The sequence below is a fragment of the Carlito syrichta genome, unplaced genomic scaffold, assembly GCF_000164805.1.
Source record: "Carlito syrichta isolate Samal-C Ts95f unplaced genomic scaffold, Tarsius_syrichta-2.0.1 Scaffold312132, whole genome shotgun sequence".
In the NCBI taxonomy this organism is placed as follows: Eukaryota; Metazoa; Chordata; class Mammalia; order Primates; family Tarsiidae; genus Carlito; species Carlito syrichta.
In genome coordinates, this window is record NW_007256228.1 from 453,105 (window position 1) to 470,357 (window position 17,253).

The window sequence follows — 17,253 nt, forward strand, 5'->3', positions numbered from 1 at the left end:
CCTGTAATTGCAGAGTTGAATGATGATCTCCATGGTGTCTCTCTCTCTCTCTCTCTCTCTCTCTCTCTCTCTCTCTCTCTCTCTCTGTGTGTGTGTGTGTGTGTGTGTGTGTGTGTGTGTTTACTAAAACATAGACCTGGGTTCTTCCTGTGATCATTTAGGCAGCAGGTCGACAACCCAGGATAGGAGGTGGTGAGCTTTCTGTGCTCAGAAGGTAGTCAGTGTCTGAGACTTTTTGAAACAATAAATACCAATTAAAAAGGAAAGCCAGGCTGGCTGGGGCCAAGAGGTAGGCGGCCAACAAGCAGACCCCACCTGGGTCAGCTGAGGATGCAGACTGGGAATGCTGTGGGCAGATCCCTAATAAACAGTACCTGTTTGCCTGGAGTCTGCTTCTCCCTGAAAGCACATGCTGGGCATTTGGTCCCATTCTTGCCTTTTTCCTCCGTCTGTTTTACTTTCCCTCTACCCTACCCTCTCTAGACTAACAAGATTAATCAGCTGTTGAGGTGACACATGTGGCCTCTACTGCAGGGAACATTATATTCAAAGAGGTCAGGGAGGAAGCCATGCTCTTCCCTGAAGACTGGTCTTGTTGTGAGAGGGATGTCGGGCACTGGCTGCACGGGAGGTGTGTTAAGCTGTGTTATTCAGGGGACCTTCCAGGGCCTGCATGAAGGTGCCAGGAGCTTGGCAGGAGACCCAGAGTCTGCCCAGGGAAGCCACAAGCAGCTGACTCCCTTGTGATGGGAACCACTCTGAGGAGAGATTTAGGGACCTGCTGCAGGCAGTGTGACCTGTTCCTTAGAGCCGTGTCTGGATGGTGGAACACTGGCTTCTTCCCCTGGGTTAGAATCTGGGCTCCACCACTTAGTAGCTGTGTTAACAAGAACAGGTTACTTTAACTTTCTTCCTCACTTTACACGTAGCAGTACCCTTGAAGGAGGGTGGGTGTGAGCATTCGGTGATTTCCACCTGTTACACACTTAGCATAGCACCTGACACTGTGTCAGAGTACAGTAAGTATTGGCCATTGTCATTGTCATCACATCTTAATCAGCTCAGACTGTCATAACAAAATACCAAAGACTGGGTGGCTTAAGCCACAGACACATCCTTCTCATAGATCTGGAGGCTGGAAGACCAAGGTCAAGGTGCCGGCATGGTTAGGTTCTGGTTAGGTGAGAGCTTTTTTCCTGGCTTGTACACAGTGAACGTTTTGCTGTGTGCTCACATGGCAGGGAGCTAGCTCAGTAGGTCTCTTTGTCTGGCTTTTTTTTTTTGAGTTGGAATCCCACTCCATCACCCAGGCTAGAGTATAGTGGCACGCTCATGGCCACCCCAGCATTGACCTGCTGGGCTCCAGCAATCCTTCCACCTCAGCCTTCCAAGCAACCGGAACTACAGGGGTGTGTTCCCATGCCCAGCTAATATTTTAATTTATTGTAGAGACAAGATCTCACCCTGTTGCCCTGGCTGGTCTTGAACTCATGGGCTCAGGCAGTCCTCTAGCCTGGGTCTCCCAAAGTGCTGGGATTACAGGCTTGGGCCACTGCACCAAGCCTGTATTGCTCTTCTTATAAGGACACTAATCTCATCAAGGAGTTCCATCCTCCTCGTGACTTCATCTAAACCTAATCACCTCCCGAAGGCCCCACTTCCAAATACCATCCCATTGAAGGTTAGAGCTTTGATATATTGATTTTAAGGGAACACATCCCATTCATAACAATCATTTTTGTTATCATTTATTAGTCCTCTAACAAGGCATTCTTAGGTTTGGGGCCCATCTCAGGGGTAGAAGGAAGGAAAAATAAGGAAGGTCCTTTGGTCTCCAGTGTGGTCTTAACACCCATGGTGGTAGATCTGCTTTCAGTCTTATATTTTCTTTGCCTTTTGACCTTTGGGAAAAGGTTCTTGGTAGTTCTAGTCTAGGTAAGAGGGAGAAGGAAGAAGTCAGATTAATTAGGCAGCTGCTTCTCTGAACCCAGCAACTTGGGATGTGGGGGTCACCCCATTGGCTCCTCTCAGCTGCCCGTGTAGTCAGCACTGTACCCCCATTTACAGAGAGAGATGTCCTCAGAGCTCAGAATGAGGAAATACCCTCTGTCCAAGGTCATGCAGCTCAGAAGTTGCACTGGGATTTTAACCTTGAGGCTTTTGACCCCCAAGCCCTTGAAACATGGGGAGGAATGGGACGGCCACTCTGGGAGCAGGACTTGGTTGGGAATGGACTCCGGTGCAACAGGAACACACGCCCTCATCTCTCCACCCTGCGTGTGCTTGCTCACTCCCACTGAGTCATGGGAGTCTCAGATCCCCAAGTCCCTCCACAAGGCGGGTTGCCTTCCACCACCCCACCTCCATCACCCTGGGTGGTGTGACTCGCCAGCAGGAGGTTGTCTGAAGGTGCACTAACCCAGACTTTGTTCTCTTCTCTGTCCTGTCCTTCCGCAGCCCCTAAAGACAATGAAGAGCGCGTGTTCAGGGAACGCATGCGACCCCGGAAGCGGCAGGGGGCTGTCAGGCGCAGGGTCCACCAGGTCAACGGCCACAAGTTCATGGCCACCTACCTTCGGCAGCCCACCTACTGCTCGCACTGCAGAGATTTCATTTGGTAAGCCCTCTCCCCTGGGAACCTCTGGTGACAATGTTGAGAATAGGGTGAGGGAGATGAGGAACTTCATTTAAAAAGTGCTTGGGGTGCCTTATTTCTTCTTTGTCTGCTTGCAGAGGGCTAAGTGTTTGGTGCATGGGGAGGGGTGATAAATGGAAAAAAATGTGTGTGGTGCATGGGGGGGATAAATGGAAAAAAATGATAGTTTCTAGTGACTTTATACCTAGGATTATATTGTATATTTTGTCCTACCAAGATTTTGTCACCAATAATGATATGGTAAGTTTTTTTTAAAAAAAGAATCTTTATCTTTTAGAGAGACTAAGTAAATTATTTGCAAATGAAATAATGTCTGAAATTTTTTTTTTTTGGTTGAGGTCTCACTCTGTCTCCCAGGCTGGAGTGCCAAGGCATACTCACAGCCACCCCAGTGTCGACCTGCTAGGCTCAGGCAATCCTTCTGCCTCAGCCTTCCAAGTATCTGGAACTACAGGCGCACGCTACCATGCCCAGCTAATTTTTTTGATTTATTGTAGAGACGCGGTCTTGCCAAGTTGCCTGGGCTGGTCTCGAACCCACTCGCCTTGGCCTCCCAAAGTGCTGGGATTGTAGGCTGAGCCACTGAGCCCGGCCTGAAATTTGTTTTAAAAAATTCCAGAAAAAGGGGAGAGAGGGGTCAGGGGTAGAAATGATCTAAGACGACTGACTATGTTCAAAGTTGGTGGAGCTGAGTGATGGGGCACGTGAGGGCCTGCTATATTCATCACTCGACTTTGGTGTACATTTGATTTGTTCCATAATGAAGTCTCAAAATACTCCATGGCCAACGTCTGTAACACGAAACAGTTCTTAGTTAACCGTTCTAACAGTGTTGCTGCTAGGATGCTGAAATTTCAGAGGAGAGACTGATGTTGGCTAGAGTCGTCACAAAAGGCTTCCTGGGGGAGGTGACATTTCTCCTTTTGAGATGACTAAGGGTTTGATAGGCAGAGATAGGTAGATCGTAGGCCTTTGGGGAGGCAGAAGAGGATGCGGAACACTAGTCTTGGGGTTGGAGGAGGATTTTAGGTGATGCCAGGTTCTATCTTAGACACTGGAAATATATAATTAAATCTTCCCAATATCCTCTGAACTATGTGGGATAAACCCCATTCTGCTAATGATATTGAGGCTCAGAAATGAAAGCAAGACTCATCTGATGTCCCCAGTTACCTGACTTTAACATGATGTCCCATTAGCCTTTCTGGAAAGCTCTCTGGGTTCTTTGAAGCTGACACAGAGATTGCCATCCCACATGGATCCAGAATGGGAGAGTGAGTAAGGCCAAGTTTCAGTGTGACGCCAGCCAGGGACATTTGAGCTAGGCTCTGAGGACCCCCTCTATTCCTGAAATGTCCAGGCATCACTTGTTATCATCATGGTATTATAAAATAAGTCACTGAGGTCAGCATGGACATCAGAGAGACACAGCTCAGTACAAACTCAACCCAGCTGAGGCAGAAATAATGTCCCATTCCGTCACAAACACTTCACTTCCCAGGGCGACTCCACTGCCTGGCCTCCATTTTCTATGTTAGCTCATGAACTGAGTGGTTGGTCTCACAGATCCAGGTCTCCTCTAAGCCCATGGTAAAAATCCACTGAGGTCTAGGTTCCCTGTGGTGTAGCTGGAATGGCCCCCGGTTCCTTCTGCTGGGCTGAAAACTGCAGAGAGCTCCCTGCAGCTGTTGTTGGTACACTGAGGACAGGGGTGAAGCCAGGTTGGTTTGATTGTTCTGTGTTCATGCTGACATTCAGCCTTGCCCTGGGTACCCTACACTAGCACAGAAGAAACCTCTAATGTTGGCCTTCACCAAAAGGCTCAGTTGAACCCCCAGCCCTGGCCACAGACTGGCCCAGAATCTTTGGTGGTCTCTGGAGTGCCCAGGGCGCTTGTCTGCCAATGCAGCCTTCCCCCACAATTAGAGAACTTACAGGGCTGGTCCTGGTGCTAGGAGACAAGGAATGGCCTTTCCATCTATGAGGAAAGGGCATGTTTGATTGGTCAAGGCCTGCCGAGAGCTTTGTGGCATTCCAAAACACTGCAGACCCCACTGGAATAACCACCTCTATAGGAAACCAAGCTCTGACACCAGATCGTGTACCTTCTCCAAGTGCTGGAGCTGCTTGTGGCCTTCTGGAAGGAGACATTCTTAAGGCACCCTGCAAGTGGGAGTGACATCACACTGTTCCAAGGACACCATGTATTTGGTTCAATAGGGGTGGTGGCCAGAATTGAGTAGTGGCAGGAGTTGGGTGGCTTTGCATGTTTGTTTTTTGACCTGGCAACATTTCACTCTTTTTTTTTTTAAAGGATTGTGTTCTTCTTTTCAGGGGTGTCATAGGAAAGCAGGGATACCAATGTCAAGGTAAGAGGCATTTATGAACTAAATCTTTGGAAGCCCACAGTTAGGTCCAGATCATGAATGCCTTTAGGTTTAGGCTTGAGCAGGGTTTGATGACATCCAGAGGCTGTCTAGGGCCTGTGTGCTTATACTTCCTCTCCAAGAGGTAAGACCCTGCTTTCTTTGTCCCCGCCTGGTCATGACTCCCACATGGGAGGTACCTTGTGGGTGCCACCTATCTCCAGGTGTCCCTGTGGTCCCAGCAAGCCACCAATCCACCCAGCCTTTGTGAACCAGCTGAAGCAGCTGTCCTGGTGAGACATGCAGCTTCAGTCAGAGGCTCTTTGACAATCTGGCTTTGTCCTGAGTGGGGCTGTCGCCTGCCAGCCCCCCACCCCCTCCACTCCCTGAAGAAGCTCCCTCACCTGCTTGTTTTTATCCGGTCTCACTGAATAGTCCTTGCTGATTCCCTATTTTTGTCTCTACTGTGGAATCATCAACTCTTAAAAACTTGAAGCTCACTTGAAGGCATTGAAGATTATTCTTGTCCAGTTAATTGACTACAAATGCAAGGTGAAGTTGAACAAAATTGAAGAGTGATCATCATATATGGTCATGCCGAGGTCTCTCTGTGGGTGGAATAAGGAGGTCATTCCATCTCCTCATCCAGCACTGTTTTACTTGGGTCTCACCCTCGGGGGAATTTGGGTGACTTCTGTTGGAAGTTGTGTCTTTGGGGAAACACGTGTGCAAACAGACTGACTTACCTCTTTAGCCATCTGTTGCCCATGCTGTCCCATGACACTAAAGACAGAACTCTAGGCTGCTTCTGTGGACATTTTAAATTTGATGGGAATTTTAAGGCTTGGCATGTCAGGGCACAGCCAGAGAAAAAAGCCCAAGGATGTCCATGCCACCTGTCGCGGTCCTCCCTACCATATCAGCCACCCTGGCAGGATCCTGAGTGGGACACGAGGCTACCGCCACACTTTAATAGACAGTCTTCCATGACAGTGCTTCTCGGGAAGGCTGGGGAGGATGTCGTTCCTTGACCTTGGCTTATCAAAGTGAGAAAATTGATCGGTGCTCCCTCACAAGAGAAAACTGCCGACGCCCTTGGAATAGACATTTTTTATTTCTCTCCAGAGCATTTAGGAAACCCTGAGGGCTCTGGTGGTGTGTACTGAAATAACTGCATAAATGGTTTTACAGGGGAGGAATTAAGGCTCAGGGACAGAAGGCACCTGGTTCCCCTTATCCCTCTACCAAGCCCCTATTAGATCCTAGGAGGGACACCCTCCTTCTCGTGTGTCGCTCAGACTTCCTGTCTTTGCTGTTTGCAGTCTGCACCTGTGTGGTCCACAAGCGGTGTCACGAGCTCATCATTACCAAGTGTGCTGGCTTAAAGAGACAGGAGACCCCCGACCAGGTAAGTGTGTGTGACGTGGAGATGCTGGGATTCCACCACCAGCCCCTCCCTCTGCTGCCTTCTCCCATGGTCCCCAAGAAAGCCTCCTCTCCCTGAGACCCCATCACTTTCTTCATTGTATTGATCACAAATGAGGGGAGCTGCCCACCATTTCCTGATGGGGCACGACCTACCGGATGAGGGCAGCTCCAGGTCCATTTCATGGAGGTTGTACCAAGTGCAGTGTAATCCCAAAGCTCAAGCCCACAGGAAAAACATGAATCCTTTGGTTTTGTGATTTCATCAGAACACAGGAGTGGCTAACTGATGTGTCACTGGCTCCACGCAGGTAATACACAGTAATAGAAACACAACACACAAGCAGGAACCTTATCTCTGATGAGCTGAGGGGGGAATGGACTGGAATGAACAAGTCCAAGGAATACTTGAGAGGCAGAAATAACCACACGAATGATAATAGTCAACATTCATTGGTTACTTACCATGCCCTGATTTAAGCACTTGAACATGTATTATTTAACTCCATAGCAACTTAATGAGGTAGATGTTGTCATCTTCATTTTACAACACTGAGGATATGAGCACAGAGAGGTCAAATTAACTTGCTGCCAATCACACAGCTGAGAGCCATGTTCAAAGCCAGGCAGTCTTTTCTGGAGTCTGATCCCTTGACTGCTGCACTATGTTGTCTCTTAATCTTAGAAACTAGCATTGGTTCGACTGTTAAGGAAGTTGTCAGAGGCAAGAAAGTAGGGAAATTCAACCATGAAGCTAAGTTTTCCTAACTGAATGGTTGGAAGCATGAGGATATCACTGATAGATTAAAAAACCTTTAAGATGACACATGCGAACGTGGAATAGGTGTTATCAGAACAGTTGATTTCAAAGGCATGTTTTTAATTCTAAGTTAAATGGTGACTGTATAATCATAGGCTATTAGAATCGGGTGTCAGAAAGAAGCCCTGGGTAGGTTTATAAACAGCTGGGTTTATAATCAGGCAAGCCTACAATTTGGCTTTCAACAGGAGTGACTTACAGAGACCTACCTGCTTTTTTAATAATTCAGCCAAACAGCATCTTGGCACCTAAGACATTTCCCATCTTCTTTCTCCCTTTGCTTTCTTGTTATCTCTGGAAAGCAGCAAAGGACAAGGCTTAAACTGAGCCTTCCGTGTCCCTGGAGGGCAGACTGAGCTCAGAGTTCCAAAGTGCAGCACAGTCTCCTGACTCCTGGTCTGGGATCACGACCTCAAAGTTACCCTCATTGCTTTCACAAGTAAATGAAAGAAAAGAATGGCTTGCTATCTGACTTCCTTCCTTTCTGTGGACATCCCATTGACCATTTACTGGACCGTCCTCACAGGACGTATCCTCAAGAATCTACAGGTTGAAACCTCAACCTGTAGAGGTTTCTAAAGCTCTTCCACCTTCCTTGGAGGGAATAGTTCCACAAGAGTGCTTGCCATGCAGGTTGGCGAGTTGAGAGTTTGAATGCTCAGAACCTAGATTAAGCTGTGATCCAGTTCTTGTGACTTATTTCCTGGCATATTGAGCAGTGAAAAGAATTCTCCTGTGAGGTGTGGTCCCAAATGTGGCATGTGTCCCAAGGGACAAATTAGCAGGAACTGAGGAAGAAAGGCTTTGGGTCCTTTAGCTCGGCAGAGCCACCTGCCCATCCTGGTACTCCTGCCACCATCGCATGCATCCCGAGGCCCGTATCCTTTCGTGTCCATGGGTCTGGCCCATCAAGTCCATGGGCGTGCCCTCTGCTGGTACCAGGAACCAAATTGGAGTGGATTCTTTTGTGTAATACCCTTTAGCATGATGCATGTGCACACACATGTGCATACACCATACATACATATAACCCAACACAAACCCCAACACCATGCTTCTAATGCCCTCTCTCCTTTTAATTTTTTTTTTTTTTTTTTTGAGCCAGAGTATCACTCTGTCGCCCAGGCTGGAGTGCAGTGGCATGCTCATAACCACCGCAGCCTCAAGCGGCAGGGCTCAGGTGATCCTTCCATCTCAGCCTTCCAAGTAGCTGGGACTGCAGGCATGCACCACCATGACCAGCTAATTTTTTGATTTATTGTGGTGACGAGATCTCACCAAGTTGCCCAGGCTGGTCTTGAACCCTAGGCTCAGGCAATCCTCTCGCCTTAGTCTCCCAAAGTGCTGGAATTACAGGCGTGAGCCTCTCCCTCCTCTTAGAAGGTGCCCTGGCAAGGGGCTCCTTGGAGCTTCTGCTCCAAGAGTGCTCAGCTGGCACATTGCCCATCTCCTGTCTGGGTATTAGCACTTAGTACTCATCACACCCTCCCCGTAGCTTCAGGTGTGGTGACCAAGGAATGCTCCATCTCTCTTTGTGTTATTTTTTCTTTTTCTTTCTTTTTTTCTTGTTTGAGTTGAAGTCTCTGTTGCCTAGGCTGGAGCTCAGTGGCACAATCACAGTTACTGCAGCCTTGACTTCCTGGGCTTAGGTGATCCTTCTGCCTCTGCCTCCTGAGTAGTTGAGACTACAGGAATGCACCGTCATGGTCAGCTAATTTTTAAAATGTATTTGTAGACCTTGTAGAGACAAGGTCTTGCTATGTTGCCTACGCTGGTCTCAAACTCCTGGGCTCAGGCAATCCTTTCGCCTTGGCCTCCCAAAGTATTGGGATTACAGATGTGAGCCACCACGCCTAGCCTCTTTTTCTTTCTTTTTTTTTTTAATCTTATAATTTTTGTCCTTCCCTTTTCTCCCTCTCTGTGTTCTCTCTCGAGTCTCGCTCACTCCTTTGTTTCCATGTCCTCCCCAGCAGGGCATGTGCACATGTCCACCTGCATGCATGTGCTCAGCACTTGTGTCTCAGTCTGTGTGATTCTGAATTTCTGGGTTGCTCTTACGTGTGCCTCTTCATCTTCCTCCTGCTGTTCTCTGACATCTTAGAGTTTTTAGTGGTTCCAAGCGAGGGCCATGCAGCCCTCTTCACACCCACACTGACTCTCCCAGTCCCCTGGGACAACTTCCCCACTTTTTAACCTTGATCATTCATTGTCCTTGTGATGCTATTCCTGGGAGACTGAGACTCTATTGTCAACACAAGTCCCCCATGTCCTCAGGATTTGTGGAGGAATAGAGTGAACACAGTGATCTCATGCGTCCTTAGACGTGAGGCAGGCAGTAGCAGAATCGACACGTCCCTAGTCACAGACCGGCACACCCAAGCTATAAATCTCAGGAGGGGCAGGTGTCTCCAATAAATCCGGGAATCGTGTACCTGGGCAAGACCCTAACCGATACCCCATGCATCTCAAAGCGAGGATCAGGAAAATCCTGGTCCAGTGGAAGGATCAGCCATTCCTTGGAGCTGGGTGATGGGGAACTCATTATGAAGTCAGTGACGTGGAGTGGGTGCTCACTGCTGTGCCTTCATGCATGTGTTCAAGTCCATGTCCCCGTCCAGCTCTCTCCGATACTTTTCTTAGTGCCCCACGGGGACTTTTCACTCACCCGTTGGCCAGGGAGCCAAGGCCCAACTGCTCTGCTGCATATTGACCACTTTCTAATTCCCAAAATAGCACACAGATGTTTCCAGTGATGGTCTCCTGCCCATTCTGAGGCGGCCTGGGTTGTGCAACTGCACAGAGACATAGGGGAGGGTAGCTCTGTGGAGGGGTAGAGACAATTCAGGAAGGAGCCCGTGCTAATGGCCCTTGCTTCTGTGGGACACATCACACTTCCCACCCCTGCCACACCTGTTATCTCATCGACCCCACAGTCCTGGGACCTTGGGTGAGACAAAGTGGAGGCAGGGGGCGAGGAGGGGGCTGTTTTCCTTATTTGCCAGATGAGAAATCCAAGGCCCAAGAAGTTAGGAAACCTGAGACCTCATGAGTGGATGTGGCAGTCCCAGGCTCACAGACCAGACCCCTAGACTCCTTCCCCTCCCGTCTTACTGCCTTCTCTCTACACCTTTTTTGCAATCGGCAAGATGCTATCACAGCGGCTAAGGAGCCTGGGCTCTGAGTTCATGCTTGTGGGCACAGAAACCTGTCTTTGCCTCTCGTCAGTTTACAGGCAAGTTTCTTAATCCCACTGATCCTTCCTTTCCTTATCTGTGAACTCGAGGTGACCACGGGCCTAGCCCATAGGGTGGTGGTGAGATTGAACGAGGTCATGATGCCTGGCATGTGGACAGCACTGATACCTTAGTATCCTCAGTGGTCACCACGCCATATTAACCATCTTCATTCTAATTATTGTTTGTCCTGACCCACGGTTCCCGTGGCGCTGTGCTGAGTTCTCACGCCACTGTACAGAATCCCGTGTCCACGGTCGAGCTGCCCAAAGACTTTGCCTGGGCGGGGCTTCCATGCACAAAGCAGCATTGAAGGCACACACATGGTGACATCCCAGGAGTGGCTGAGATGTGAGGGGCAAATCGAGTGCAATGTGATGTTATTATTCAGAGGCCTGAAATAACATGGGGGAGCAGGCATGGCCTTGCAGAGTCCGATGGAGTAGCCAGCAATGAGTTGGGGCATTCAGAGTGCACACGGGGGGCAGGGCGGGCACTCTTCACCTTATGTCTCAGGGCAGCTTTCAGGTCCAAGCCAGGACCTGCCAACCACAACAACACGTGCTCTCTAGGAAAAGTTCTGAGAGTTCGGATACCAAGCCCGCTGGGGCATGAAGACGCTTGGTGGTGACTTTGTATCTTGCTGTCCCTGCAGGTGGGCTCCCAGCGGTTCAGCGTGAACATGCCCCACAAGTTCGGTATCCACAACTACAAGGTCCCCACCTTCTGCGACCACTGTGGGTCCTTGCTCTGGGGGCTCTTGCGGCAGGGTTTGCAGTGTAAAGGTAAGTGGCTCCCAACCCTGTCTTGTCCCCTGCCCCCGCATGCCCCCTTTTGTCTCCTCTCTGTAAGAACCCTTGTCTGTCCTTGTAGCTTAGAAAGTAAGATTTGTGGGAGGACTGAGCACAGGCTCTTGTCAAGTCCTCATTCATAACATGTTTGAGTTTTTCTTGGGGGGAAGACCCTCCGAAACTCTGTGGAGGAAAACACCGAGGAGGAGGAAGGGCGACCCCACCTCGTAGGATCCTTAACAAGCTGGGGAGACAAGACAAATCTCCAAAAGTATAGAAAAAATGTAAGGAAAGGTACATTGGCACAGAAGGGAAGAAACCTGTCTGGAGCTAGGCTGTACAGTAAGCGCCAGATATGAATTAGGGCATTTCTCTCATGAGTCGAGGTTCAGAGCTTACTTCTGGAGGACCTTTACTAAAGACCCCGCTGCATAAGAGAGCCTGCTGATCCCTCATAGGCTTGGGACATAGGTGATATTATTCTCACAGACCCAGTGACGAAACTGAGGCTCAGAGACTAAGTAACTTGCTTGCATCACACAGCTTATTAGCAGAAGTGGGATTTGAACCTTGACTCTTGAATCCCTGCTGTCCCTAAACTGTCTCCTCGGAGGGGCATGCTGAGTGGTGCAGGGAACAGCACATAACACAGGGATTGGGAACATACTCTGGGGGCCTAGGTAGAGTGTCCACTTCTATAAGCTGGTCCAGGGTCAGACAACAATGAACTATTGGGCAGGAATATTGCACAGGCATTGTTTTAAGAGGGTGTTTTTTTATTTGTACTGAATGTATTACTAATAACTTCCCATTGTGGAGAAATGAGAATAGGTAAAGTATAAGACCATAAACTGAGGGCACAACAAATTGGTCTTTGAAGGAATTTCAGTGAGAAATGATGAGTATTGGAAATAAGATAAGGGTTGTGGTAGAAAAATAAAAGAGAATACTGTAAGTCCCCTACGTACAGACCTTCAAGTTACAAACTTTAACGATGCACATGTATTATGTCTCTCTGCCAGGTGTCAATATAGCCTGTTAAATACACACAGTACTATTGCAATGATTGTATTAGTTGGGTACCTAGGTTAACTTTGTGAGACTTAAAACAAATTGGACTTACAAACACGCTCTTCAGATGGAACTCATTTTTATGTTGGGGACTTCCTGTAGCTTTAACATATGGAAGAGGAGTAATTTGTTGAATTTAGAGACTGGGCCCAACTGGAAAGATAGTGATACCACTCACTGAGATGGGGAGATGAGGGTGGGATGGGCTTGGAGGTAGAGATGGACCTGAGCTGAGGGCGTGTTAACTTGAGGGACATTTATGCGGAACTGTCCACCTGTTGGGTATTCTTGCTGACACTCGGCAGACATTCTTGCTGACTCGGGAGAGAGGTCTAGATGGTGTTTAGATCCGGGATTTGTCAGGATCTAAGTAGCAGTTAAAGCTCTAAAGTCAATGTCATTCTCCAGGCAAGCACCTTGAGTGTGAATAGAGAAAAGTTAGATAGTATCTTGGGGTGGGGGAAGAGAGGTTACCACCTCCAGGAATGGGCCTGCCAAGGCAGAGAGAGGGCAGGACCTCAAGGGCAGGAGGAAAAGTAGCAAAAAATCTGGCACCATGAAAGTCAAGAGTAGAGAGTCTAAAACAAAAACTTCAAAAGAAGTGGTGAACAATGCCAAATGCTCCCAAGGGGTTACTTAAGATAAGACATGAGGCTGGGTTGGTGGCTCATGCTTGTAATCCCTGCACTTTGGAAGACTGAGGCAGGAGGATCACCTGAGTCCAGGCATTCGAAATCAGCCTGGGCAACCTGGCGAGACCTCATCTCTACAAAAAAATGAAAAGATTAGCCAGGCGTGATGGTGCACACCTATAGACCTAGCTACTCAGGAGCCTGAGGTGGAAGGATCACCTGAACCCAGGAGGCGAGGCTGCAGTGAGCCATGGTTGTGCCACTGCCCTCCAGCCTGGAAGAAAGAGTGAGACGTCTGCTAAAAAACAAACAAACAAACATGACACATGGGGCTGGGTTAGCAAGAAGGTCACCAGTGATTGCAGCAGAAGCTGCCTTAGTGGGATGGGGGGATGAAAGTGCAATGGCCTGGAGTGTGCATGGAGGGAGAAGTATTTTTAGACAGTCAGGAAAAAAACCATGGAAATAGAGAGATGGCTGAGCCAGGAGGGAGAGGGATGCTTGATACACCGTGGGCAGAGGAGGGGGCAGGCCTTGGGGAGAATGATGGATATCCTCCCCAGGAGGCGAGGAAAACCTGAAGACCAGGCCTATGTCTCTGGTTTCAGGGACAGAGACCCAGGAGGAGGTGAGTGGACAAAGTTGTCATTTACGTGTGGGATCTGTTGAGGGCATTGCTATACGATTTCCCTTATTTTCTGAAACAGGGGTTCCTTTTTGAAGTTGGAGGGAGAAGTGGGGGTGTGGAAGGCACAAGGAGGGTGAGGAAGAGGGTTCTGACCCTGGACACAAGGACGTTCTGACTGTCGACACACCCGCTTTGTGGTGAGCTTCCTAGCATCTCTGGAGGCGGGAGTGAAGCCATTCCATCTTTCCTTTGGTGTATTCTTTTTTTATTTTTTATTTTTATTTTATTTATTTATTTTTTTGAGTTGGAGTCTCACTCTGTTACCCAGACTGGAGTACAGTGGCCGCGACCTGCTGGGCTCCGACGATCCTTCCGCCTCAGCCTTCTGAGTAGCTGGAACTACAGGTGCGCGCTACCACACCCGGCTCATTTTGATTTATTGTAGAGATGAGGTCTCGCCAAGTTGCCCAGGTGGGTCTTGAACCCGCAGGCTCAGGCGATCCACTCACCTCAGCCTCCCAAAGTGCTGGGACTACAGGCTGGGCCACCGAGTCCGGTGTATTCTTTTTTTTAAAAACCAGTTTACTTAAAGTATAATTTATGTACAGTAAAATTTTACCTTTTTTAGTCATATAGTTTTTCATTTCTTTGTTATTTTAGATTCAAGGTGTACACGTGCCTGTTTGTTACCTGTGTCTATTGCGTGTTGGTAATTTTAGGGCCTTCGTTGAGCCTGTCACCCAAATGGTGAACACAGTACTCAACAGATAGTTTCTTAGCCTGAACCCTCTCCCACCCTCTTCCCTTAGGAATCCCCAGTGTCTGTAATTACCATCCTTATGCCCGTGTGTGCCCAGTGTTTTCATCCCACTTATAAACGAGAGCATGCCATATTCAGTTTTCTGTTTCTGTGTTGATTCGCTCAGACTAATGACCCCCAGTTGCATGGTGGTGCCCAGGACATGAGTTCATCCCTTTTTATGGCTGTGTAGTATTCCATGGTGTATATGTACCACATTTTCCTTATCCAGTCTCTGGGGCATCTAGGTTGGATCTGTTTTTGCTATTGTACACAGTACTTGCATGAACATATGAGTGCTGGTGTCTTTTTGATAGAGTGACTTATGCTTCTTTAGGTAGATGCCCCAGTCATGAGATTGCTGGGTTGAATGGTAAATCTTATTTTTAATAACTTTGGGAAATTTCCTTTGGGTGGTCTTTCTAGCATGTGTCCCTGGACAAAACAGGGCCTGTATGAAATCCTTTAGGTGAAATGAAAACAGTGGAAGAGGAGGAAAGAAAGAGAGCAGGAACCCCAATTGGTTTAGCCAAGGAGTAATGCATTTTTGGAAAGATGAGTTCGGTTACTGGGAAGCAGAGCCTGCTTTGAGTGGGACTCAAATAGTAAATATATTAATAATTGATCTATTTTGCAAATCTAAATGATACTGTTATTTCATAAATAATGATATTTTAAGAAAGTAGCTCAGAAGCCCAGACAGCCCTGCTAGGGGTGTGAGTTTCCAGTTGACCCTGGAAGAAGGTAGAACCCAGGGACTGTGTCTTTAGCTGTTGGGCAGGAAATGCTCTTACCCAGGTTCATGGAAAGATGGGGGAGAATGAGGGTACCTGGAACAAGGACATCTGTTCACAGGAGTCCAGACACCACAGGGGATTTAGGTCACAGAGAGGCTGGGAGGTGAGGGCTGTCCAGAATTTAGTGTCTCCAGCAAAAGTTCACAGACCTCCCTCCTGGTCATCGGATGCTGTGACTTGGCCATTTCCCCTCTTGCTGTCCTTCTGTGTCTCCTCTCTCTCTCTTTTTTTTAATCAAGAGATTTAATTTTTTTCTTTTTCTTTTTTTGAGTTCATGTCTCACTCTGTTGCCCAGGCTAGAGTGCATTGGTACGATCATGGCTCACCACAGCCTCCCCCTCCTGGACTCAGGAGATCCTTCTGCCTCAGCCTCCCAAGGAGCTGAGACTGTAGGCAAATACCAACACACCTGGCTAACTTTTTGATTTCTTGTAGAGATGAAGTCTCACTATGTTTTCCAGAATGGTCTCAAACTCCTAGCTCAAGCAATCCTCCCACCTTAGCTTCTCTAAGTGCTGGGAGCTATTTATTGTGCCTGGCCAAGACTTAATTTTTTAAAAGCAGTTTTAAAAATAGAATGGAAAGTATAGAGAGCTCTCCTAGACCCTCTGCTCCACACAACCACAGCCCCCTCCCCCCCCCCCCACTGGCAGCCCCACCAGAGCAGTTCATCTGCTACAATCAGTGACCCTGCATTGGCACGTCAGTATCCCCCAAAGCCCATAGTTGACCTCAGGGCTCATTCTATGGGCTTGAGCAAATGCACAATGGCATGTATCCATTGTGACAGTGTCACACAGAGCAGCCTCACTGCCCTGACAAATCTGTTTCTGCCTATCTCTTTACACCCGTTCTCCACCTCAAGTCTTTTTGGCCCTGCAGACACCTACCCTGGGGAGAAGGGTCATGGCCAGGAGAGGCCAGCACTGGGTCAGGGAAGCAGCCACTTAAGCCCAGGTTTAAGCCTGGCTCGCTGCTGCGATGACTAAGAAAAAGAAATTAAGACTTAGGGACCTGCACAGGAATCCTGAACAAGTCCCATGGAGCTGGAATTTAAACTCAGGAGCCCAGTCCTGCACCTGGCTCTGATCAGTGCTCAACGCAACCCTCTCCTGCTTATGAAGACGCAGACAGCCTTTCCCCTTGCTGGACCACACTGGCTGGTCTTCCTGGGCTGGCCCCCTGGTCTGAGTTGGAGATCAGCTATTTGGCCTGCTGGTCTGTGGCCTCAGCTCTGTTTCTATTCCCACTCTGGAGATAGGTTCTAGTATGTTCAGTAAAATAGGTTTCTTAAGAGCGTGGATCTTCGAGGAAGGATCTATAAGACGGTCCTGGTCACTCTCCCTTCAGCCTAAAACTGTCTAAGCCACGCAGGTTCAAGCCTAGTTCATGTGCTTTTCTGGGCTCTCTTCCTTTGTCAACCAGGTAAAGGGGCTGTCATGACTTCTGTTTTACTGGCAAGGAAAGAGAGGACTGGTGAGAGTGGGTTCATACAAGGACACAACCAGGGGACAGTCCTTGGGACTGTCCTTTCCCTGGCCACAGCTGCACAGGGGCCAGAACCTTGGAGGATACTCACACATTGTTGGGTAACTGAGTTCCTTAACCAAGGGCTGAAAGCAAAACACTGGCACTGAGTGAGCAGGCAAAATACTTCCTTTCTTTCGTCTTCCAATTCAATGCCGGCCATTGAGGCATGGTGGCTCAAGCCTGTAATCCCAGCACTTTGGGAGGCTGAGATGAGAGAATTGCCTGAGCTCAGGAGTTCAAGACTAACCTGGGCAACTTGGCGAGATCTTATCTCTACAATGAATCAAAAATTAGCTGGGTATGGTAACGTGCACCTGTAATTCCAGCAACTTGGAAGGCTGAGGTGGAAGGATCGCCTGAGCCCAGCAGGTCGAGGCTGCAGTGACCGTGAGCCTGCCACTGCACTCCAGCCTGGACGACAGAGTGAGACTCCGACTCAAAAAAAAAAAAAAAAAAAAGAAGATCTGGGGTTCTCACCTTTCCCATGGCCCGTCCCCCACACTCG

General features: G+C 48.5%; 1 protein-coding gene across 1 annotated transcript in view; it reads left to right on the top strand.

Annotated features, from left to right (window-relative positions):
* LOC103272114 (protein kinase C epsilon type) overlaps positions 1-17,253 on the top strand; it is a 394,670-nt gene that overhangs the window by 356,504 nt on the left and 20,913 nt on the right. Inside the window, exons 3-6 of the mRNA XM_008069595.2 lie at positions 2,458-2,617; positions 4,991-5,025; positions 6,345-6,430; positions 11,156-11,285. Of these exons, the coding sequence (XP_008067786.2) occupies positions 2,458-2,617; positions 4,991-5,025; positions 6,345-6,430; positions 11,156-11,285 (411 nt within the window). The remainder of the gene's footprint in view (positions 1-2,457; positions 2,618-4,990; positions 5,026-6,344; positions 6,431-11,155; positions 11,286-17,253) is intronic.